The sequence below is a fragment of the Gymnogyps californianus genome, chromosome 7 (assembly GCF_018139145.2).
Source record: "Gymnogyps californianus isolate 813 chromosome 7, ASM1813914v2, whole genome shotgun sequence".
NCBI lineage: Eukaryota > Metazoa > Chordata > Aves > Accipitriformes > Cathartidae > Gymnogyps > Gymnogyps californianus.
In genome coordinates, this window is record NC_059477.1 from 12,037,974 (window position 1) to 12,063,006 (window position 25,033).

General features: G+C 40.2%; 1 protein-coding gene across 7 annotated transcripts in view; it reads right to left on the bottom strand.

Annotated features, from left to right (window-relative positions):
• Positions 1 to 25,033, bottom strand: part of ANKRD44 (ankyrin repeat domain 44) — a 144,296-nt gene that overhangs the window by 38,854 nt on the left and 80,409 nt on the right. For 4 of the 7 annotated variants that reach the window (XM_050899764.1, XM_050899761.1, XM_050899760.1 and 1 more), the window contains exons 4-14: positions 24,748 to 24,818; positions 20,982 to 21,182; positions 19,493 to 19,580; positions 17,060 to 17,202; positions 15,449 to 15,661; positions 13,902 to 13,980; positions 10,622 to 10,736; positions 6,940 to 7,022; positions 5,523 to 5,586; positions 2,997 to 3,065; positions 2,113 to 2,253 (exon numbers count right to left, since the gene is read on the bottom strand). In XM_050899764.1, the coding sequence (XP_050755721.1) occupies positions 2,113 to 2,253; positions 2,997 to 3,065; positions 5,523 to 5,586; positions 6,940 to 7,022; positions 10,622 to 10,736; positions 13,902 to 13,980; positions 15,449 to 15,661; positions 17,060 to 17,202; positions 19,493 to 19,580; positions 20,982 to 21,182; positions 24,748 to 24,818 (1,267 nt within the window). Of the gene's footprint in view, positions 1 to 2,112; positions 2,254 to 2,996; positions 3,066 to 5,522; positions 5,641 to 6,939; positions 7,023 to 10,621; positions 10,737 to 13,901; positions 13,981 to 15,448; positions 15,662 to 17,059; positions 17,203 to 19,492; positions 19,581 to 20,981; positions 21,183 to 24,747; positions 24,819 to 25,033 lie in introns of all 7 variants that reach the window. The other 3 variants (XM_050899763.1, XM_050899759.1, XM_050899758.1) reach the window with 1 other exon arrangement.

Below are 25,033 nucleotides of genomic sequence, written 5' to 3' on the forward strand. Positions count from 1 at the left end.
TTTGCTAATTTCAATCCCAATATAACATGCAAATTCCAGACTGGATTCTGCACAATGCAGAACAGTACATTCTTTCTTTAATATGCAATTTCCCATTTGTAATATCAAGATTTGACATTCTTCCTGTGGGTGCTAGCAATAATGGGTTGTTCTACAAACCCAGGGTCTGTCTGATGTCCACTGACTCAGAGAAAACTTAATTATTAACAAAATAACTCCCCTGAATATTAACATTGTAAGCTCATAGACAGTACTCATGTGCTATGCTGAAGTCCTACCTGCATCTGCTTTCAGTTAACTACAAATCAGTAAGATCTCAAAATAAGATTCCCTGAACAGAATAAGTGATCATCTGGAGAAAAAGTACATAGTCAGAAACTGCAATCATCTATTTAATGAAAATGCTGTTGTGATTTCCATTGCAGGAAAGGGTACTTTCTGAAGACCGTAAGCAACGACAGTTACCAAAATAGCTGAAACAGTAGGGCAACCTCGCTGCACCAAGACTTCTCCCTGCTCATTAACTGCCCACATCCAAAGTTAAATAATTATGAATATTCTTTGGACTGAGATTGCCTGATCTGGGGAGTTTTTTGCCATTCAGCAGTAAAAAAAATATGCTGACCTATAAAATCACAGAGAGCAAATAGCATTTCATCTATGTAACAAGGCTTCTTCCAGAACATCTCAAACTGGAAAATTTAATGAGAAGACAGCATCACCACATCAGAATCAATTTAGATTTGGACTATGAGGGCAAACAAAGGCCATATATTCCTGCCAATGTTCCGGATGTGACTAAAGTAAGGTTTTGGTTTTTTTTTTAAATTAGTGATGGAAGTAGATACATCCTGAAGTTAACCAAGAGCTTATTTAAATGCAGGAATTTCACCTATAAAGAGCCAAAAGCTGAAAAATACACACCAAATCACCATTCTCAACACCCCAAGTAACACCTCACCCTGGCAAGACAGAATTAGAAACAGCCAGTGGTGAAAGCCTTCCTACAAGCCGACTCTGATTGCAATGCCAAGCACAGAGCTTTGAAGATCCTGCTGCCTTCTTCCCAGCACTGTTCAGGTTTAAGGGTGACAGGGAAGACTTTTTTTATATCAGTATCATCACAGCAAATGATGAAGCTACCAAGGCTCTGGTATGGCATCCAAACCTCTACCATAAAGTTAAGCCGAAGTTTTCCTGCAGTGGCTTTGAGGTGGTATTCTGCTGGGAATGAGCCAGATGTATTTTTACCAGACCTCACTATACAAGAAACCAAAAAAATAGTTCCTTAGTGCCCAGAGGAATGAGACAGAGAAACATCGGATGACCTAAAATAAATACAGGTTGCTAACAGTTTTAAGAGAGAACTAACAGGATAATTGAGCCTGTTTTATATGGTATGTTATAAGGAAGAGATTGCCAAAATATGCAACTACCTGGGAATTAGAAATTGCAGTCACTAACGACAGGATTTCTAAGTTTTGCAGCTGTTTTCCTCCTTTTTCACAAGAATAGCACTGCATTCTGCCAAAGGATATTCCCCAGGCCTCTCTCCTTTTAAAGTCTCTAAAAAGCAACCTGTTTGGACAGGGTGAGCATTTTTATCAGCTCTGACAGTGGAGAGAGACTGGTGGGTAGATCTATCCCATCTTTTCCAGAAAGTCTGTCAGAATGGCCAGATGTCTGTCTGTCGCTGCAGCCCATCTGGGAAAACCTCTCCTTCTGATTCAACCTTCTCCTCCTCCTCTCTTGCTCCATCCCTTCTGATGGAGTTGCAAAGCAGATGTAGAAAATTCTCTGAGCTTACTCTTGTGAGGAAACCACACAGAGGAAAACAGAAGACAAAATATTGTGAAAATAGTTCAGTAGGACAGGGTGGCTGCAAAACTGTGCGTTACATCAAAGGTAAACTGTAGAGCTGAAATGCCACATCATCTGGGGATTTGGCTTATAGTCAGAGCAACTCAGTGTGGAGTTATGCATATATCTGAGAGAAATTCCTTTGCTAGCAGGATCATTTTTTGGCTCAAATGACGTAGCATCATGAAGAGAATAGAATGACATTGATTTAGCAAAACACTTTAAACAAGGAATACAAAGAGGCTTTCTTACTTTCGGTCCATGTCAGAAGCAGCAGCATAGTGCAAAGGGGTGCGTCCCCAGTCATCTGTTTCATTAATATTGGCTCCTGTTGTCACCAGTGTCTCAATACAGTGGAAATGACAATTTGCAGCTGCATAGTGCAAAGGTGTCCTGGAACATAAGTGACAATTTGTTACCTTATATTCCAATATGCACCACCGAGGATAACGATAAATCTTAATTGCTGCATTCCTACAGATTTCCAGCAGTCAATATGAGCGCCTCATGTTCCTGTGATGAAATGCAAAGTTACGGAAATTCAGCAAAATATTGTGTTAATAGGAAATTTTGGTGCTCCTACGAAGCCTAATAGGATACAGATCATCAGTCTGTGTCTTGCAAACAACCTATTCCCAGTGACAGCCTCTGCTGTTGCTGTGCATACACGCTACTTTCTTCCAGTTGGGAGGCAGAGCAAAGCACGGCGTCCCTCGCAGCACCTTATTTAGCTGGCATAGCAACACTCATAGCAACACTTCATATGGGGAAAAAAATCCTCTAGGAAGCACGTCAAATAGCAGCAATCCTCCCATCATAACCCAGGTGTTGTCTTGGGCACACAAGCACAAGAATTTAGGCAATAAGAGAAGCAATAAGGAAAAAAAATAAACCTGTGATATTTTTAAAACAGAAGACTCAAGAGGGTGGGATGGCTTTTATGTATTTAATGAAGTCTGCACCTGTCTGTCTGGCATATAACTGCAGCAGCAAGAGTTCTGCAGGGAAGGCCAAACTCCTACTTTATTTTACTGTCATTTTTCATAGAACATATGATTTCCAGACTGAGGTGGTCTTTGTTGCTTGCCTACCAGATTTTTTTTTTCTTTTTTAAATGAGCTTCATAATTTACCTACCTCCCACATTTGTCCTTCTTATTAAAATCTGCTCCACTGCTTTGCAAGAGTTTTATACATTCAACATTACTGGGAAGAGAAGTAAAGAAAACAAAACATTAACAAAACAGAAGTTTACATCTGTGTTGCCCCCTGCCCCCAAAAGGAAAAAGTTACTCCAACTATTTTTGTATTATTTGCCGCGCAAAAACAGGGTACAGCCAAATACAACGTGAAATTCAAATCAAACAGAAAATGAAGCTTTAAAAAACTATTTCCTTTTTTTCTAGAAAACCTCAAACTTCTCTTCCGCAGAAGAAAAAAAAAATTTTTTTTGAAAGAGAGCACAGTAAATGTGATCTGAATTCAGTGTGTTTGGAGATCTTCAATGGGAGCTGTACTCTAATACTTCCCACCTGAACGTGTGTTTCATAAGAGAACTTTAAAAGAAAGTTGTTGCTAGCTTATAAAATGCCAGTCTAATAACGAAGAGGTGACATTTAATGAAATCCACCCCCATTCAGCAAAGCATTCAACAGTAAGCACTTTGCTCAAATCCTGTTTACGTAGTGAGATTTAATCACAAGAGTTAGTTTTAGGTTTATTCTCATATGATTTGTTCACTATTGATAGATTTAAGGACATCTCTAAGTGCTTTGTTGAATAAGAGGCATAGGTATTTAAAGTGATTGTGATATCAATATGGCATCTATGTAAGTGGATGAGTTGGACTGCATTGCTTTGTATCTGTTGAAAGAATTCACCACATCATAGCTGCTTCTTCATCTTGTTTAAAGCCAGGTGATTTTTAATAGAAAATAAAACGGCTGAATTCTCACATCTTTTGTAATTCAAGCGAATAAATGTATGACTCCAAGCCAGAAAATGACACAAAGAAGCGCAGCACTTTCCAAGACTCCTTGTCATTCACAGGGGCAATAAATCATTTGTGTTCACAATCAGATAAGCAGGTCTTTGAAGTATGTTCTTTTCATAGTACCCATGCAACCCCCATTAACGTAACGGGAGTAACAGGCATGTGTCAGGAAAAAAAAAAAGAATGCCTTTTTGTATAGCTCCAGGGAAAAAAAAGACTGGATGCAATATGTTGGCGTATGTTCATCCCTACTCTAAATTGCTATTGCATAAAATAGCTACAGAACACTCACCACAACATACTAAAAATAAAAACACTTGTTAGTGATGACAATTGTAGTAAACCACTGGAAAAATATGGTTTATTTTCATGAGCCGCTTTTGCTTCTTATGAAGCCTCTCCTTCTCTTTAGGATTTCCAGGTTGTTTTTATTATTCTTTTGGGGTGTAGCCTTATCGAAGAGGTAGCATCTGAACTATGCTATAATAATTTCCGTCCAAGCAACAGTCATACCTCCTCTATTAATGTGAGAGAAGTATCAAGAAGAGTAATACCATAAGAATAATAAAAACAGTATTTGGATCAATTTTATTAGTTTTTTGTAATAAAAAAACCTTTGTGATATACAGTTTGGTCCACTGAGAAGAAAAAACAACTTCCAGAAAGACTGCCAAGTATTTGCTGTGGATGACCATTTCTGCTTGCTATAACCACAGAGAATCCAAGCTGGGTTCTATCCAAGGGTCCATTTCAACTGTTTTCTGAGCCATAAAGTACTCAACAGAAGAGTCAAAACTCAATGCTTGCCAAATGTTTTGTCCTTTTGCTAGGTTAGCTTCACAGCACTCCACTGACAGTTATTTGGAAATATTTAAACTAACTGGATGCTACATTTACATCTTAAATTGACATATTTCAGTTTGCTTTGTTTCCATTTCTGGCCTGCCAGCACTTATCAGGAATGCATCACCTGAGAGAATGAGAGTCTTTTGACTTTCTAATTTGGAGGTTGGTTGGTTGGTTTGGGGTTGGTTTTTTGTTGTTGTTTTGGTTTGTTGGTTTTTCTTTTAGAAACTTTTAAACTTGCACCTACAAAAATGGAAAAGAGGGAGATGAGCTGCATTTGGACTCTAGCGTTGCAATCTGATGTGCACTGTTGCATAGTTGCATTTTTGGACAAGGACACACTCCAAAGGTGGAGACCAGGAATAACTCCCCTGCCAGCAGCATCCCAGGAGCTACAGCTCCTCTTCCTCACTCGCTTTGCCCTAGGAACAGATGACTTCCTGCTGACTGCTGGTCCTCAGTGACCGCTGTGGCCAACAGACAGACCTGGGTGAGTATGCAGTACCCCAACCCAAAGCTGAAGCAGTCTTCACAGGGGTACGAAAAGAAAGAGTTTTACCCTGTGCCTGAAACCTATGCTTCAAATCACAACCCAGCTCTCTGCGGTAGAGGGAATCAGATCGTATCCTTTACTTTGCAAGTAACCCCTACATGAGGGCAGTGGCAAAAGACAGCCTCAAGTGACCCAAATTTGACATCAGACTGCTTTGCTTCCCTCGTACCGCAATAAATTCCTCTGTGGATGGCACAGTCAAGTTGGCTGGCACCAAATCTGCAATGAAGCCACAAAATAACTTACAACAGCTACAGTCACAGCTACTCACCCTCCTGCAGCGGCAGCGTGGAGGCACGTTCTTCCAAAACTATCAGGGGTGTCTATTTCAAAGCCTGCAGACAGCACGTGCTCATTACTAAACAAGGACACTATGCTATACTTTTGTCCTAGTTAAACCACAAGAAACATTGCAGAGACAGAAAAATCAATTAGTTGGAAAAAAACAGAATGCAAGCAACTACAGTCAGAAAGAGGTTGTCACGGGAACAGTGAGCGGCTGCTCCAGTTTGGCAGCTCTATAAAAAGAGCTGCAAAGTCGACGAGCATCTATTTCCGCATCCAGCTCTGCGCCACATCCCTATTTAAAACTATGTGACAGGCATTTATGAGGCAGATACTTATCAAGAGGACTGCGACAGCAGGACATGAAGACAGAAAACATGAAGAAATGAGGAAAAACCACAGAGTCAGCCTGAACATGAAATGGGGCCATTTTTATTGCGTGTGGTTTTCAAGTTGGAAAGAGGCTTCCAGGAGCATGCAGGGATATTCATCAAGATGCACAAGGCCAAAGATATAAGCCTGGCAGTATTAACTGTGGTCACCCAGAGCTTTTTCTCGTCCTTCCTGATCTAGTGGTCAAGGCCAGAGCATGCCAAAGTTTAATGTAATGGGGTATGTAATTGCCATTTTTCACACTTTTTTTATAGCCTACAGGACTCAAGTGTAGGGGAAAAAGTAGTTGTAGGAGATTTTACGTGTTAAGTAATGAAGCAATTTTCTAGAAAAAGCATATGATCTGCCTTGTGACTTTTTAACTCATGGGAACTCTTGCCTGGAAAAAAAGAATTTGGGATTTGGCACCTGATGACTGCCTCTTTTGAAACGGTTGCGTCAGCAAACTCCTGCTTCTTCTGCGTTGGGGAAGTCTCAGATCCTGAGACTGCTCTCTTGACACTATGTTTTCCCTCATTTCCCCTCTCATGCCCACAGAGCTTTGGCCAGCCTAACTCCTTTACTCTGTCTGGATTCAGAAACACACTTTACCTGTATCTAAAATACATCGTCATCAGAGAGATGTAAATACCTGCGCCAGTGCAGGCCCCAAGGAGATAATTTCCTGAATTATTCCTTTGGGGGAAAAAAACCCAAAACAAAACAGTATTTCACATTCCTACAGTTTGGGAAAGGGTCCTGAATTTCCTCCCTCCTCCTGGTGAATTAGTATAAACTCTCTGAACCTGCCAGGAGAAAAGAGCTTCAGGCGTGAACAATACAGGATGTGAGGAAGTACCAGCATGCCATTAGGAAAGCCTCGCATGCCCCCGTACACTACACCACACAGCCGAACACAGCAGCACAGGAAGTCTTTCATTTGAACAATTCACAACAATGAGTATAAAGGGGCTGTAAGCAGCAGACACACACACTACTCGAGCTCCACAGACGCTGTGGGATTTACTTACCTGATGACAACAATTTCCTGCAGCAGTCTGAGTGAGCATTCAGCGCTGCTAAGTGTAAAGGGAACATGTTGTGGATCCCACACCTGAAAGGCACAACAGCCTTATTACACAGAGTCATGTGAAAATGCAGGTTGCATACAGACACAACACGTCAAAAGCTCCTTCCACAAAGGCAGCATTTTTTATCCTTTTCGAGGAAGATTCTTCCTGCCATGTTATTTTTATCTGTATTTCCTTACCAGCCTTCCCAGGAGTTAAAAATATTCTGATACAGCAAAATCTTGGCATTATGCTTTGAACAGAATGTGGCAGGAAGGTTTCTAAAAATTCAAGGCGAAAGCCAAGGTAAGGGAGGAAGCGAGAGAGCAGATATTGCTTGGAGTCAGTTTCCTGGTGTGGGATGCACAAATGGCTGCATCAGCTACACATACTGCAACTGCCATTCTGAGGTAAAAGTAAATGCCAAAATCTTCTCAGTATTATTTCTGAAACCCATTTTTCCTGCAGTTAACATCCTTTAGATAACTCTCATATGGGTTTTCAAAGCCTCCCCTTCTTCCCCCTCTCTCTCCCCTGGGGCTGGGGTAGCTGACGACTCTTCTTCACGCTTTCCTTTAGGCTGCCGTGACACTCACAGTTTTCTTCCCACATCCTAAGAACTAAACATCTATTTTTCCTATTTGCTCCAGCTACTCTCCTCACACTCCCTTTTGCTTTTTCCCCGCTTTAACACATGACCCTCAGAAGGGTCTAAGGGCCTGAGCTTCTCAGAGCAGACACGCTGGGTAAAAAAAAAAAAAAAGGTAGGCACCTATCATTAGGCTAAATCTGTATCAGGCAACCCCATAGTTTTTAAACAAGCTGAGCACTCAGCAGCTTTTATTAATATCAGCAAATCATCCCAGTTCAGTCCCTAAGCATGCTGCTGCTTACTGTCTTAGAAAACTTTTGGGTTTGGACATCTTCACTTCTGTCATTTAGCATTGTTTTGTGAAGAGCATCTTGTTATTCTAGAAATATTATCCTACTGGCAGTCCTCCAAGTGCACATAAACATGGAGCCTCTGAAACCAACTATCTCGACAAGATTATCATCTACTGCCTGCTTCAGCAGATTCATATTTTAAAAATGACAAACTCTTGATCAATAGCAGATGGATTCATATCTGCCCTTCATTTCTGCAAGACAATTGGTGGATGGGAGAGTATGATCACCTCATGGAAGAGGATTTCAGATATGGACCCAAAGACGACGGAACTTGTCTTTCTGCAAGACTCACCATAAATCATAATTACTTATGAAGCTTTAGAAAAAAATGAATGTTGATGTTTATAAAGATATCTTGCTCTCTCCAACATTTTATATATATATATATATATATATGTGTTTAACTAATTTTGGTTTGTTTTTTAAAAACTTAACTCTTTCCAGAATCCACAGGCCCATCCTTCCTCTGTCTTCATATTAAATGTGTCCTCCTTGCTGCTTCACTACACTAAGGAGTGACTTGTGGTGCTGTACAAATTTTAGTTTTGCTAATGTCAGCATCTACATCTTAGAGTGAATCTACTAAAAGACGATCTGACAGCCTATTCCTTGAAGGAAACGGCACAAGCTCCACCAAGCTGCTGCATCTGTATAAACAGGTTGCATTTTTTAACTGTGGATTCATTTATTTAAGCTAACATTGGACGTTCTGTATTGCTGTGCTTCTTCCTACACCCATTTCCCACTATCTCCTCCTCCACCTAGTTATCTAAAGCAGTATTTTTCTTCTTTTAGGGCAAGATTTCCACCCAGCACATGTTTTGGCCGGTTTCCATCAAAACACACTATCTGCACATCTGCTAACCAGTGTCACACTTCTATAGTGCTGTTCACACTCATTCCTCCCATCACTTACACACTTTCCCCTTTAAATGCAATTGCCTCAGACTGACCAAGCTGTCTGCATTCGTTGCTAACAAAGCTGCAAAATTTTCTTTTCAAAGCCAGTTGGGGAGCTCAGCCAGAGTTATTTACATGCAGCGCATATGAAAGCCCATTCCCAGTTTCAATGCTCCTTGTTTAGCACAGACAGTAGCATGGTTTGGATCTGCCTGGTATCTCTGAGCCAAATTCTTATTTCACTTATTGCTGCTGCTGGAAAAAGTATTTTATTCAATCAATGTTCCAGTCACCCAAGTGTGAAATAGAAATTTCTAACTGGATAACCCTGATTCCAAGAGTGGGCTATCCCACCGTATCTCGTTTTCCCTTTAAACCTCAAGATAAGAGACAGACTGAGACTTACTGTACTGGAGAAAGAGCTAGGAAAAAATCACATCTATTTAGACACCAAGATCTTCATGCTAGCTATGTTGATAAAATCCAGTGACGTTAGCTGAAGCCTGTGGAATTTCATTATCCAGGCCAACTGAAGATCTGTTCCACCTTCCGAGTTTGCGTGGTGACAGTCGCACTTGATAAAGGAATACGGGTAAATGTGCCACTTTCTTAGATATCATCAAGCAAACAAACAAAATACTGAGAGCTCCGAGTATCTTCAAAATTAAAACCAGCTCATTTGCATCTGAAAGCAGGTTTTCCTAACTAGGTAAGTCAAGAGAAGTCACTGATTTCTATGGTAGGTTCTAGGTAGAAGACTCTTAAATTATATTTTGGAGACATGTGGAGGTAATTGCTGAAAACTTACGTTCATGAAGTCAGATGCTGCTATTAAACACCTGGTATAGATATCCCTCATGGCATTGCATTACTCTGGTCTTATACCCCTTTGTTTACCTTTAGGTTTGCTATTTTCTTTTGACAGACCATAAGAACCTGAACATAACTAACCAATACTCAAGCACTTCTAAAAATCAAGCACCTGCCAATGTGTGAGTTGACAACACTTATCATATTGTGGGTGCAGTCTTGACACGTGTGCAAGAGAAAAAAAACCAAAAAATTGAACTGAAGCAGAAAGCACTAACAACATTGAGAAATGTGTCTAATTTCAACTCCTTGTCCTTCTATTCAAAAAAGACTCCCAAACTCACAAATCTGATAAAAGCAGTTCTATTTCAGCCACCTGAATATCAGAAGCCATGCAACATCAAGACAAGCTCTAGTTATACGGAGATCAGAAATACTTAGTAACATCTGCTTTGCAATACTGCATTTTTATTGATTATACTATGTCATACCAAAAGATGCAAGACAAAAGAATAATCACCATGTATGACAGGCCACTAAACATTAGGCTAATCTAGATATTAAGGAACATACACACACCTCCCTTGGAAGGCATCTGAATTTTTTTCAATTACGTTTCCTATACAAACTCATTGCTACAGACTTTCTGGAATTACTGTGATCAAGATGCACTTTATATACATATAAACATATGTACTTCATGTACTTTATATACCAGTGTGCCACATCAATGCTTTAGGAAAAAGAAGCAGTACCTGTACTACTTGTAACTGCGTAACTGGGCACAATAGGAACTTAGCAGGGCTTCCTTCATCTCCACACTTCCCAAGTGTTCATATTTTAGCCCTATGTCACCCACTGAAGTACAGTACAATTATACTTATCCATTTTAACCTTCACACTTGAGAACCTGAGGAGTAACTGTGTTTCCAGGCATCGGACATAACACTTGATCATTAGCAACAGCTCCACTTCAGCCACCTACTTGGCAGTATCAGCTCCGCTGGTTATGAGGGTGTTAATCAAAAGCTCATGTCCATATCTTGCAGCCACGTGCAGAGGGGTGTTACCATCCTTATCAACACAGTCGATTTCCCCTCCTGCAAAAGACATTTTCATACAGCTTAACACTGAAAGATTAAGCATGAACCAGTGACCGCAAACGTTATTTCTCTCTAGCAAATGCAGCATAACCAGCCCAGCCACAGAGACACTAAATTTCAGAGACCAAGAACCAGCACACAGCAAGCTGTCAGCTGTCAGCCACTGGTACTGAACGTGGTGTGGCAGCAGCATTTTCACCTCCCTCTCCAACGGCAGTGGTGGGGAAAAATGGTGGGAAATAGGTGAACAGGATGACATACAATGGTCAAGGACATGATTCAGACTTGCTGCTCATCTAAAGGTACAATGGATGCCTTGAATTAAACTAACAAAGTAAACTGCTGAAACTATGCCCTCATTTGTAAAGGCATTGCCACTCAACCTTACCTGTAAGACAACAATGTTAAATAGAGTTCATTCAAGAGGCCAGCAGGAACACACTGCAAACAACAAGCATGTGGTGTGCCTTCTCTGTGTCTTACCAAAGAACAACCAAACAGCACTTAAGTAGAACTTGTCCTGCTGCAATTTAAGCCTGTCATCTCGTGTTTTATCTTCACAAGCAGGAAAAATAGGTTATTTCTTTCTTCTCTGCTGTGGCTTTTGACCCATTCAAAGATTGCTATCAAGTCCTTATTTTCTTTTTGGACCAAGGAACCGTAATTTTTTCAGTCTCTCCTTGTAAGTCAGGTTTGCTGCACTCCAACTATTCTCGTCCTTCCCCCAGTCCCCTCCAGCTGGCCCACATCCTTCTGGAAGTAAAACGTCAAAAGCCAGAAACACCTGACATCTCCCAACGCTGGGCTGACCAAAAGGATTACTTCATGCCTGCTGGCTGCGCTCCTATCTATACGCTCCTGTACATGCTACAGCACCATGTACATTGTTGATCATTTTTTTTTTTAAGCACCATAACACTGTTGACTTGTGGTCAACAAACTTCTGATCCTCTGCAACCCCCGGATCCTTTCTTGAGGAACCACCACCCACCCAGCTGTTGCCATTCTGAACTTGTCCAACTGATACTCCTGCCTGTATGGCGGATCTTTCCTTTGCTTCACTTGCATTATCCTTTTACAGGATCATTTTCCATTCTGACTCCACCTTCTGCCAAACCAACAGTCTCTCCCAACTTCATGTTTTCTCCAAATGTTAAAAGTACATTTTCTATTCCACTATCCAAGTTGTTAATGAAAATACTGGATAGTTCCAGACCCAGGAGGGAAACTGAAAACCCCCTCACTACACCTTCCATTTCAACAACAATCCATTTATTACTAATCTCTGAGTGTAGTTTTTCAACTAGTTAGGCACTAACACTGTAATATTTTAATATTCCACTAGTTTGCTGTGAGAATACATTATGAAAGTATGTAAAATGTCTTGCTAACATCAGGATACGGTAATATTTACTGCATGTCCACTATTCACAGGAGATAACAGGCCATAACTGCAATAAGAAAAGTTCTAGTAAAGCACTATACAGCATTTTCTAACAGTAAATAAAGGTCAGTGAAATGCTGGAACAGGTTCCCTGGGGTGGAGCCTCCACCAGCGGAGGTCTCCACGAACATTACCTGCCCACAGAAAAGTCAGAGGACTGTGCTGTGTTCACAAAACCTATTACCCTGCTGTCGAAGAGAATTGTGATGTTTCAGCATCTTTTACTCTTGAGAAATCTATGCCAGATATTGCCCACTCCTCCTTAAGTGTTTACAAACTGTTCATTTGCTCATTTCAGAATTTTTGGCTGACCTATGTAAAATTCTCCAGCTTTTTTTTTCTCCATTTTTAAAGATAGGTATCACATTTGAAATTTTCCAATTTTAAGGTAATCCATTCTTCCTCTGCAAGTCGCTAGAGAGAGCAACCAGAAATTGAGACATCTTTAAGCCAACTTAAGTACTGCAGAATGAAACTCCATTTCTTTAAATCATTGACATTTCTCTCTTCCACAATATCCCACGGCAATGAGGCATAAAGTCACTTGCAATCAGATCTGCGTACAATACTAAAATTAGAGAGGCAGCAAACGAAGAAAGAAAGAAGCGAAACCCAAGTAACATGAAGAAGAGTAGAGAGGCGTGAAGGACACATGAAGAACTGCCAGTCCTTTCACACACAAATCCAACAGAGAGCAAACAACAGCTGTAAGTCAGAGCGCATATTTGACTAAACAACTAAAAATTGCATTAAAGCACAGTGTATTCCAGTTTGCCCAAACTCCTTTTATTATTACTATTTTATTTATGCAAGGAGAGAGATGACAACAATTTGCATGATGACCTGAAAGCATGACGTACTGAAGACCTCCATTTTAAAATACAATCTTGTGTAAATATACATTTACAGTGTAACTGTTCAGCCACCTTCAATGTCTCACACTTAAGTTCCAAGTTTGGGATTTTGGAAAACAAACAAAAAAACCCAACCAACCAACCCACCCTAGATCATCCTGTCTGGTACAGTGGCTAAAGCTGGGAAGCATAAGTAAACAATCAGTAATAGCAACCTCTGTCAATCGGAAACAGGCCTCTGCCAGATCTCCAACAATATCTGTTATACTCTGTAGTATTCTTGGACAAAAGAGATACCTGATAAATGACTGATAATCAGGAATCCTGGCTATGCCAGAACAAACAAGGTGGAGCTGGTCCACCCTCCTGAGTATTTATTCAACCCTTAATGAAGACAGTGGCGAGGGGTGGAGCTAAGGGAGGTGAGAGAAGTACACCTGCTGAGTGGAGGGTGGAGAAAATGGTCTGAGCTCTAAGAACACCAGGGCTCCCAAGGGAGGGCAACTAGAAACTTTTTCTTTTTTTAGTTTTTAAATAATTTAAGAAAGAAAGTTGTGCCTGCTTCTCAGCAGAAAAAAGACCTGAACAGGTCTGAACTCTTGTTTTCAGGTTAAGAATCACAACAGATCAGCTGGACAACCATCAGCTGGAGGTATACGGGATTTTGTTAACAACCAAAATCTCAACTTGTGATGATGACGTGCTGGAATGAGAGCTATCAGTGCAGCTCAAAGCCAGAAGTTGATGGAGGGCTAAGCAGCTCTCAGAGCAGTCCTTTGGCACTCTGGGTCAGAACAACTGAAAATTGCAGCCTTGGAAATGCCTAATCTTTTGGAGAGTTGTTAAACATGCACAGAAACTCACCGTTCTGAATGAGGGTCTGCGACCGCGTGAACCTCCCGTGGACAGCTGTCATGTGCAGCGGGCTCTTCCCATCCTTACTCTAACAGAAACAAAACATAAAAACAATCATTTAGCATGTAAAGCATTGGTGGCAATTTGAAGTCTCTCAGCTCAACATCCTACAGCTATTCTTCAGATAAAACCTCCACTGGCTTCAAAAGTCTGTAGGACTGAATCTATACGTGATGGTAAATGCAGAAGGTATAAGCATACAAGTAGAACAGTTCCTCAGCAATGAGTAGGAAATGGGCTGGAGTGGAGCCTGTTCTTACAGCCTGGCTGTACACAATACCTGCTAGAAACCTACAGATATAGGACGTATTATTCTTGAATATTATTTTTAAGTAATGTTTCCCATTCAGTCATCATTTTCCCCAACCCTTGCAACGAGGGGAATAAAGAAAAGCAGAGGAACCATAAAGCTAAGTAGAAGCAGTCTCTGCGAGATTCAAGAACTATATCCTGTTCATCAATCTGCATTTTATAGATACATCCCAGATTAAAAGCCACTATATTAAAAAGTTTTGGTTAATAAATTTCCACGCAATCAAAAATAGGATGTCTACAAAAGACAATTAGAAAACAGGGAAGGCATATGAAAGGAAAGGTACAATGAGTAGAGATCAATGTTTTGTGTTCTAGAGAAAGAAACTGAGATTGGGGAAGCTGAGGAGTTGAGAAAATAACAAGGGAAGGGTACCAGCCTCACTACTCACATCGCTTCATGTTTATTGGCATGGGGTTTCGCATTCATTGGCAAGCACAATCCCTAATTTCATTTTCATAATTCTGAGTTTAAGTAGTGCACTGACTATTCACTGATCTCAAGGGACTTGCCAGAGGTGTTAAATGCTAGGAGACCAGTTTTACAGATGGGAAACTGAAACACACAGAGTTTAAAGTAAAGCAGTCAAAATCTCATATGAACTCAGAGATCTCAAGTCTTCTGGTACCTATACCAGTACCCTCTGTTGGATAACAGCAAGTCCCTTTCAGCTTCATCAAGATGCATCAATTGTATGTCAGGAGTATTCAGATATCCTAAACAGAATCAGACTTTGTAAACTCAGGCTCTAAAACAGGTAAACAAACAACCTTCAGTTCTTACTTCCCTGGGAAAGTCAAAAGGAACTTTTTAGAATCAGGTTTAATTAAATCCATATTGTAGGGGGAAGGAAAACACCAGAAAGGAATAGTTCCTTGACTTACCACTACTCCCTGAGGTAACATTTTGACAGAGCTCCTGGGACTATATTTTAGTAGTGGTTCATGCCTTCAGGAGAGTGGATGGCCTAGAGTTTAAAGCTGTCATTATATTTATCAAGGCACTGAGAGCTCCTCTGCTGGGAAGTAATCTCATCCAACAGTTTAATGATCAACATTCTCAGCATCATTTTACTTCCATCAAGGATTTAAAGCCATCCTGTACTCGTTATTATAGTTTCCAGTCTCCTGAGGTATGCAAAACAGGATAAAGTAAAACTGAAGAGCTGCAATGCAAGTTTTACCTGAATGTTAACATCTGCCCCGTTATTCACTAGTAGTTCAAGACACAGTGCTCCATGAGTGGAGGCAGCAGCAAAATGCAAGGGAGTGAATCCATTATTATTAGGCTGATTTACATTAGCACCATAGTCAATCAGCTCATTAACAACAGAATCCTGACCATTGTAACAGGCAATGTGAAGTGCAGTATTTCCATAGATGTTCATTTCATCAATCTAAAATGAGACAAGGAGACATAGTTAAAATTACAGACATCAGCTTACCATTTTACATAATGCATCACATACCGCAAATGGAAATAGCTGGAGGCTTGAACTGTCATAGGGAATATTTCTCACCAGCAAATTTCATTGACAAAAATATATTCCCAGAGAGCTTAATTTGGAATGCTTTACCTTTACTATTATTAACTTTTTATCCTACTGGCAATTTCTAAAAGCCAGTATGAAGCTTAAAGCTGATAGCAGGACTACGTAATGATGATGATAACGACAAAAGTCCTAACAAGCTGGAAAGCTTTTATAAGTGGGAAAGTAGGATAAATAAAAAGCTCACAATCTTTATAAAAAGAAAATTAAAACACTGACTATTGAATTTTTGTGAACAGAATCAGGCTTAAGAGCTCTTTCCACAGATTTCTTTTGGGAAGGGAGTGAAGGTGTCTGAGTGAAGGGAAGGTGAAACTGCACAGCCATTTACACTTCAATAAGAAACCACTTTCAGTAGCTCAGTATTATAAAGATGTAATTAAGATTATGTTACTTCTTGATGACTGGCTTAGAATTCAACTGCTGTTCTGTAAAATAGGACAAGACAGATTGTACAGAAGACTTGGGGATGACGTGAATACCCTTCCACAAAACACAGGCGTCTCAAAGATCATATCCCCAGTGGTGGAGAAGGTGGAAGTTAAAGGTAGTTATTAGCATAGTACTGCTAATAACAGGAAACACCTATTCCCCTTCAACTTCACAGTCAACAGCCTGTGAACACTGATTTCTGACATTTTTTTGGCAGCTCAAGTCAGCTGAAAATGCAATGGCAAATGCAATGGCTTTATTTAACATCTCTGATTAACCAGTGCAGGCTCTTCTGGTCATCTCACTGCTGCTTTGAACCACTGAGTTGACAATATTATACTATGAGAAGTCTGTGCCCTGAAAAAAAGTTCTTTTCCAGAGTGAAAATAATCCGTCTCCTTCCCTCCATCAGCTACAGAGGAAATACAGGTCCCTAAACTTAAACAGCCTGAACTGCTGTTCAGTAAAGTACACAGTGTATATGTTGAGAACAACCGCTCATCATATCAAAGGGAATGCTGAGCCAAGGGAAATTTCATTATTCCATCCTCCTCTGCAGGAACAGCGTATATTTCCTGATTTCTTCAGCAAGGTGGCCTGGAATTTACTGTCCATATCAGACATTTTTTATTCCAGAATTTTTCCTGGCTCTTGAACCAGTAAACCACATGAAGCACAAGGTGGACCAGAAAATGGGAACTATTTTCTTTAGAAGCTCTGCCAATGTCTGTAGCAGCATCCATAAGAAAGAAGAAAAGAATATCTCCAAACATGGAGAAACATGGAAGCCACAAAGAGCACATTACCACATACCTCTACCCCCAGGTTAAGGAGGTGTTTCACAATGTTAATCTGCCCATTGGATGCAGCTGCATGAAGTGGGGTGTAACCCTTCTTGTCTTTACAAGTCACTTCTGCACCATGATTAATCAGTAAGGCAACAACTTCCAGGTGACCTTCAAAAGATGAAAGATAGTAATCAATGAGTATACCATCCTACAGCATCACTTCTCCTAAATTACTGCTTTCTTGCTAATGCACTGCCCCTTTTGCTGCTGTTTCACAATGCTCCCACAGTTTTACAAGGGAAAAAAAAGCATTTTTGTAAATGTTCTTAATCCCAGCTCCCGGCCTTGTCAAGAAATCCATGCATTCACCTTCACCAGATGTGTCAAGTTTCTCTTTATTGAATTAGTTTTCCAGTCATTAAAAGAACAAAAACACACCTCTCTCCCATTTATTTCTCTAAAAATAACAGTTCGTGTTTTATTCTCCCTACTACAGAAAGAACAGTGAGCACAGGAGCATGACAATACAAGTCTCCCAAAACAGCATCCTGTTGATGTCATCTGCAAACACAACTGCTAACACTTGTTTTTTGTTAGCAATACAAAATAACTTTAATAAATGATAAAATGAAGGTATCCTGTTTTCTAGCATGATTGAGGACACAGAAAACTAAATTTCAAGTGAGTGCAGAATTTGATCCAAAGCTTACCAATACAAACAAGATTTCTAGTGAATCCACCGATCTTTGGATCAGGTTTTTGACTCTCCAAAACTGTATCATTATCACAAAACTGTGCAAAAAATCCTGAATATAGGTCTAAAAATGTTTTAATCTGAACTTATAGTCTATACACACACAGTTAGTCTGCAAACTAAAATAATTTCAATAGCCTCAACAGTCAAACAGGTTGAGAGTTGACTGCCAGATCGATGGGACGTCTGTCTTCAGGAGTGAAATACCTACCCCTGAATTAGGATCTCCCTACAGAATACAAGGGAAGAGCTGAGCATCTCCAAAATGCAACTTATAACCCACCTGTATCTTCAGTTTCCTCCTCTCCCTGAAGGTCTCAAATCATCTGGCCCGCCTTCCCAGATAGTGCCCTAACCACCAAAATTAAATCAAGGCTAACTGAGGAATAGTCCTTATTGCTTCATGTTGAAGCAGAGCTGCCTTTCTTAGAATTAAAAATTTATTATGTCAAACACCATATAAAGTTGTGCACCGTCTGAGTTGTACCGCACTTTCTTGACAGAGGCAGCTCTGGTCATGTGCAGGACCTAGGAAACTTTATGGACAAAGTCCAAAGTGCCCAAAGCTATTTAAGCATTCAAGAAACTAAGTGAGGATTTACAGGATAAGATGCTCAGGTCTCATTATCTAAGTTCTGTCCAAATTACACTACAGACTCCTAAATCCCATTGCTAATTTAGGCCTTAAATGTTATCTAAATATTTTGAAAAGTACGCCATGGATTTCTGAAAAGAATTAAGAGCAAAAGAGATGTGGAATTGCACAGCACAATGTAAAAGCCTTTTACCTCTACAGAGTGGAGTTCAAAGCTCACTAGCTCAAAAGACAAATCACATTCGTTGGCAAGAGTCTTTCCATCTGTCTCTGTATATCAAAAAACCGCACAATATGCTTTGCTCACAGTTTGAAATCTCCTATTATCTCATTTCCAAAAGTGCCAGGATTAAAGTCAAGATTTTGACAGGTCAGATGAAAGAGTTCCTGGCCGAGGGCACACAATACCTCACAAATTATAATCTGGAATATACTGCTTGGCCAACAAAAGCTCTTGAACAAGCGTGACCACTATCACAGGCAATCTTGTTCTAGTATTTTTAAATTACAATGCCCTACTATAAGAAATTTTCCTTTAACTTGAAAGGAATGATAAAGTCAATTGATTTAATTAAGCAGTATTTGGTAACACCACTGATGATGTGAACAGATGAATTGGTTGCTCTTGTCCACTCTGGAATAAAAGGTGACAATTTGCTCCTAACAGGAAGAAAGCCTATGAAGCACTTCCTAACAATATCATAACTTAGCTACTTATAAACATAGATAAATAGTAAAATTTATGATTGTATTTATCTGCATTTTATATAAAGTAGTTTTTAGCAAAACCTGAAACAAATATAACCTGTATTTTTTCAAGCCCAAATATACTTCAGGCTGCAATTAGAGTCAGGATAAAAAGACCAAAATGAAAAAAGCAACACACAAAGCCCACAATTAACTGTGTTAAAAAGGAAATCACAGCCAAGTTCTCAGCAGCTGCAAAACTGTAAATGGACAGTGTGTATTTAGATCAGCTGAACCCTTCCCTCTTCAGGGTAAATACAACACTCACTTTCCATGGCCAGGTCTGCTCTTGTCCATTTTAAAACATGCTGTTGGTCTGTGAATAGGAAATTAAAAAGAAGGAGCAACAGCCCAAGCCTTACCCATGTACGCTGCCCAGTGAAGAGCTCTTCTGTCCTTTTTGTCAAAAGCATTGATGTTTGCCCCCTTGGCTAAGAGCAAGTTCACCATCTAGAAGTAACAACAGCAAGTAAACAAATCCTGTAGATCACACACTCAACAATTTATAACAAATCATTCTAGCGATAAGGTTGGGATCACAAAATCCTGCTTTTGAATGACAAATTCGTGAATTACACAAATACTGTTCAAAGCTGTGTGCATTAATGACATGGACCGGTGACGGCCACAAGTAATCAGGACAAATTCTGTGTCCACAGAGGGGTCTAAGAGCATGCAGGGTGCTGCTACTCCAGTGTGCTTCAAATTCAGCTTGGCAAACAACCTGGAAGAGAAACAGGCCTGCAAAAGAAACATTGCTCTTAGTTTTTACTGTTAAGACCAATTTAAGAGGCTTTTAGACAGCATGGCTAAGAGGTGAAAAGCTGCTTTCCCCATTGCCAATCATCCAACATTAAATGTAAGAAAAATCAGGGAAAAAAAGAAAGGAAACTCAATGGAAAACACATTCAACAACTGTCTTTTTCAGCAAAACATTCTAAAATCATAAATTACAGAGCTGGATGATTGTCTTCCTCTCGTACACTGCTTTGCCACAGAGACTGGCTAATAATAGCATATATTCAGTTAACATTTCTGATATACTCTATCCAAAAGCTCAGGAGCTTTAGATTATGACGGTTAGACTCAAGTTTTACTACCTCTTTCCTACAGCACAGTATTTTAAAGGCCAAACACCATCATCATTTTACAGGAACTAGCATTCCTCTTCCTTCTTTTAATTACAGTACAACTGATCAACTTTTGTTGACAGAAGCCTACTGTTCCAGTCTAAGAGTTTTTATTCCATATCTAGACCTTCAGGTGTGGAATAGGCAAACAAGGATCCTTGCACTCGGATCTAAAGACGCTAGCAAAACCCTTTACACAGGGGCTTTATTTACAGAAGTATGGGTTTTTTAATATAGAAACAGTAATTAGACTAGAAGGGTTTGCTTGTATAAGATAAGCAGAAAAACCAGAAGCACATTTTCTGGAAGACTCATTAGAAAAGCAGACCAACTGGATCTCACACAGCTGAACGTTTCTTCAGTATGAAATGAATCCACCAGTTTTCCCTTCTTTCCATTCTGCCACTCTTATTTTCGCAGGCAGTCAAGCTCAAAAGAGCCAAGGACACACTTGAGTTGCCAGAGCCAGTGGCACAGCCAGCTCTCCAAGTCTGCATGCATACCTCACTTGCCTGCTGGCTCTGCACAGGTACTTTCCAGCCACTGTCTCGTTTCTGCAGGTAGGAAACCGGTCACACAGTTTGGAATGCAGCTGAATGATAGGAATCGTGGGGGTCAGGTATATGGGGCTCAGTCTAGACCCAGCCACAGCAGGTCAACTGTTTGAACTGGGAAAATAAATAAATACACCAACGATCAATTATGCTCTTAAACAACTCACCTCAATGTGGCCATTCAGAGCTGCATGGTGCAATGCCGTCCGCCCCCCTCGGTCAGAGACATTGACGCTGCTCAGCATGGGGATGATGACTTCCGCACATTTCACTGCCTTGTTTGCAGCCGCCACGTGCAATGGTGTCTGCCAGTTCTTGTCCCGAGCATTGACATCGGCTGAGTGCTTAATCAATACTTGCACTGCTTCCTGCAATGGCAACACAGTTATATCCATAACCAAGCAGTTCGAATAAATACACGGCCCACCTTCTTGACAGCTCGATCATATTACCTATGCATATTACTTACACACATCAGACATGGCCAGGAGGAGGGAAAGAGAACAACATTTATCAAAACAGCCTCCCAGGCTAGTGAAATGGTATTGTTGATTCACATGCACATCACCTTTGCTGTCATTTAGAGCAGTGTCCTCACAATCAAAATTTCCCAATTTGATTTTGGGATGTACAAAGCTGCCTACGCAGAGAGCCCAACCTGTTCAGTTGATTAACCTTCAGTACCTCAGTCATCGTAACTGTGCTCTCATTGAAGAAATGAATGTACTTATTTGAGCTCACTGTTACAGAAATTATTTACAAAATGAAAAGCACATCATTTTGGACAGTAAAATCATAGTAAATTGCTGTAATTTTATTTATAAACAGGAAAAAGGAGAAAATAAAACAGAATATGTGAAAACAAAATTTTAGCTTTGCAAAAACATGAGAATCACAGGCAAGGGTTGACGCTGGTGTCCCCAAGTTAGCATTAGCATTCCTTCCCTCCCCAAGGGCTAAGCATAGGCCAAGGGTCTTCACTGCAACATCCATTCTGTCAGCCTGAGACCAAACAACATCTTTTAAGGTTAATTTTGTTGGTTAAAAGTGAATATTTCCCAGTGAGAAAATGTACCGTTCTCTCTTGAGAGACTGTCTCACTGGAGAATTCACCATCAGTTCTTTTCTGCTTCTACTCATGGATCTGCCATTAAGCAAGTCAGATGAAAAAACAAGTCTCTCTCAAAATTACATTTTGTTGTTTCTTCCTTTTTTCCCCACAAACAAAGGAACCACTGGGACACAGTAGCATTCAAGTAGCCCTGTCTGCTAATTACAACTCACAGCTGGTAAGTGGGAGAGCCCTAGTCCTACATAGTACCTTATTCTTTTTCCATAAACTGAAAAGTTTTCTGGTAAGCCCAGCCAAAATTTTATTAATGAATAACAAACACATATAGTGTGTTTAAATAGCACTTTTGTATCTAGAATGGCCCAGGAGAGTGCCTGCAGTCTGTATCAACAGTACAACCATTACTAGGAGTTTTAGTTCTTTGTCCTCAACCAATCTCAGCAATTTCATTTTCTACAGCAGTCTCACAAACTGTCCTCTAACAGATTTGTTCGGTTAGTGACATTGCATCTCTTACAGCACCAATAATGATATATCACTGTTGATGTCTCAACAGGATTTTGTTTTTTAAATTACAGGCCTACTAATTTAAAAGTCATTTAAATGTAATTCACTGGAGACCTACCCAGCTGGGACATGAAGTCAACAGGAAAATGGCTCTTAATGAAGGAAAGAAAAAGTTAAAGGAGAGTTTTTAGAAGTAAATAGTAAGGACTGAAAAGTCTAAGCTAAAAATATTTAAACTTTTTAAAAAAAACATGTACACATTTTTGTTTACATCTGCAAATCTGCTGCTCTATCAGATTTGGGATCAAAATGTTAAAATCCTTATGGAGAAGTTTTAATTTTATTGCTTTTGAGAGCATGAGCTATCCCTTTTTTATTAACGTAATTTCTACATGTGCATGCAGTCCACAGCTATGGTGTAAGCCTCTGTATTCAGTGTCTCTAGCTATTCCAAGTTATCAGAGTTAAATCTCTTCACTTTTTCCAACCGTATAAGGCTGAAAGATGATACATCCATTAACAAACCTGCACAGACACACCTGAGGGTTGTTGATTTGTAAATAAACATTTAAATCCCTAAAGCCCACTTGAAAAATTATTAAGACTTAAGTAAAAATGTGTTCATGCTTTTAATCAATCTATAAAAGGGTGCAAGGAGGCAGCTTCTGAATCCTGTGAAAGCTTCATAGTAAAAGATTGATAATAAAACTTAAAACTTGTAGGTGATCATTCCAAAAGCAACTGTGCTCACAGGAACTTCAAAAACCACACCAAGTCCTACTGGTCAACTTCTGGATCACGAATTCATCTCCTACTATCAATGTGAACTATGAATTCACCTACTGCTATCTACTACTATTATTATCAGTTTCGTCCTATTATATTGAAGCTGCACATTTGTTAGCTTGTGTAATAAAGTAAAAGCAGCACTGAAAGAGCCTCAAAACACTGAATCTTGTTTCAGAATTATTACCAAAAGTAGCAATTATCATATAAATAACAAAGAAAAAAGACCAGGAGAAGAAAGCTATGTGTGTTTATAAAATATATAGCAGACCATGAAAAGGCATCAAAGGCTGGTGTCTTCCCCTGCTGCCTCACTATTGCACCTGGGTACTCACTTTGAGGTACCAGAACTGCTGGCACAATGAAAGACAATTTCTCATTGTGCAATTGGCCTTCAGCTGACAAAGAGTTAAAGATGAGACACAAACCCACAGAAAGACATACATTTTCTGTTAGGACTGTCACTGACAATAAAAACCATGTACTCTGACACAGCCCAAAAAAGAAACCAAGCACACTGCAATTCCCGCATCAGAAGGATTGTGGCTGTTTTTTAAGGTTTAAGTCTGACCTTTGTTTTCCAACATGGCTTTTTGTATTTTGCTTCATTACAGCATTCACACTCTATCAGATATTCCTTTCAGAGGGTTTCTGTGGATGCCAGCAGCTGGGAAGCTCAGCCAGCAGCCAAACAATGCCCGAGTTCAGAAGCGAGCCCAGGATTCCTGCCTCCAGGCTTGGCAAGCGCTGGGACTGTTACGGAGGTGATTCAAGTCCATCAGTCTCTGGAAGACAGCCACCCTCTGTCTCTTTTACAACCCCTCCCCTTGTCCCCAGCAGCCAATTTGGTCTGCAGTTGGACTCACTGTTAACTAAGTATTAGGAGGATAAAAGTATACAGGGAGGTCCAAAATGGAAAGCCAAGAATAATGGTGCAGTTGAAAACACAGTCATGCCTGAGCTGCATTCCTGATAGTAATTGCTGCTCCTTTTTGAGATAGTAACGGAAGAAGTACGACATGATGCCAGAAGATTGCTAGTTGTCAAGTAGAAGAAATACGGGCTAACCCTCCTTTATGCATGAATCAAATGCATTAAGAGAAAACCTAATGGATGTCTTGAAATGCAATTAACCAAAACAACCTATGTGGTAATACATGTTGGATCACACACACATCCACTCCCTTCCGGCACACACAGTGTGCACACATCCATATGGATTTATTCCTCTTTATTTCACCACTTGAAGATGATGGGGCCACTGTAGACCACTGTGGACTCTATCCCACTTCAGTCCTGGTCACCCACTCCAGCTGATGGTTGCTCAATATGACTTGCTACAGTAACGTAAAGCATTCCACAAGGCGAAAATCAACCACATTAAGGCTCAAAAGCAGCTATAACTAACTTGTAAAAGCTGGCCTCCAGCTGCAATGTTAAAGGCCCTGCATACAGAAAATGCTTTCCCTGTTTGTGTCACCGTGCTACCTACTACGGCTCTCAATGGTTTGCTTTTTCCCCTAGCATGTAGTTTACGTGCAAAAGCAGGGTAATCAAATCTTACTCACTTCACTTCTTGAAGCAACTGCTCGATGGAGAGGAGTCAGCCACATATTGTCCTTGGCATTAACACGAGCACCTGCAAGTAAACAGCAGAGGTTACATCCATGCCTTGGGCACAACATTGAAAGCCTTGCCCAACTGTTTCCTAGTAACAAGGGCTGAGCCGTATGTGGTACTCTCAGCACTCCCCAAGACTCTCCTGGCACCCTGTTCACCTTGGAAATGCATTTCCAGATCCCAGATAGATAAGAGCTGAAGCGTGATTTGGAAAGAAAGGAACTGGATAGGTTG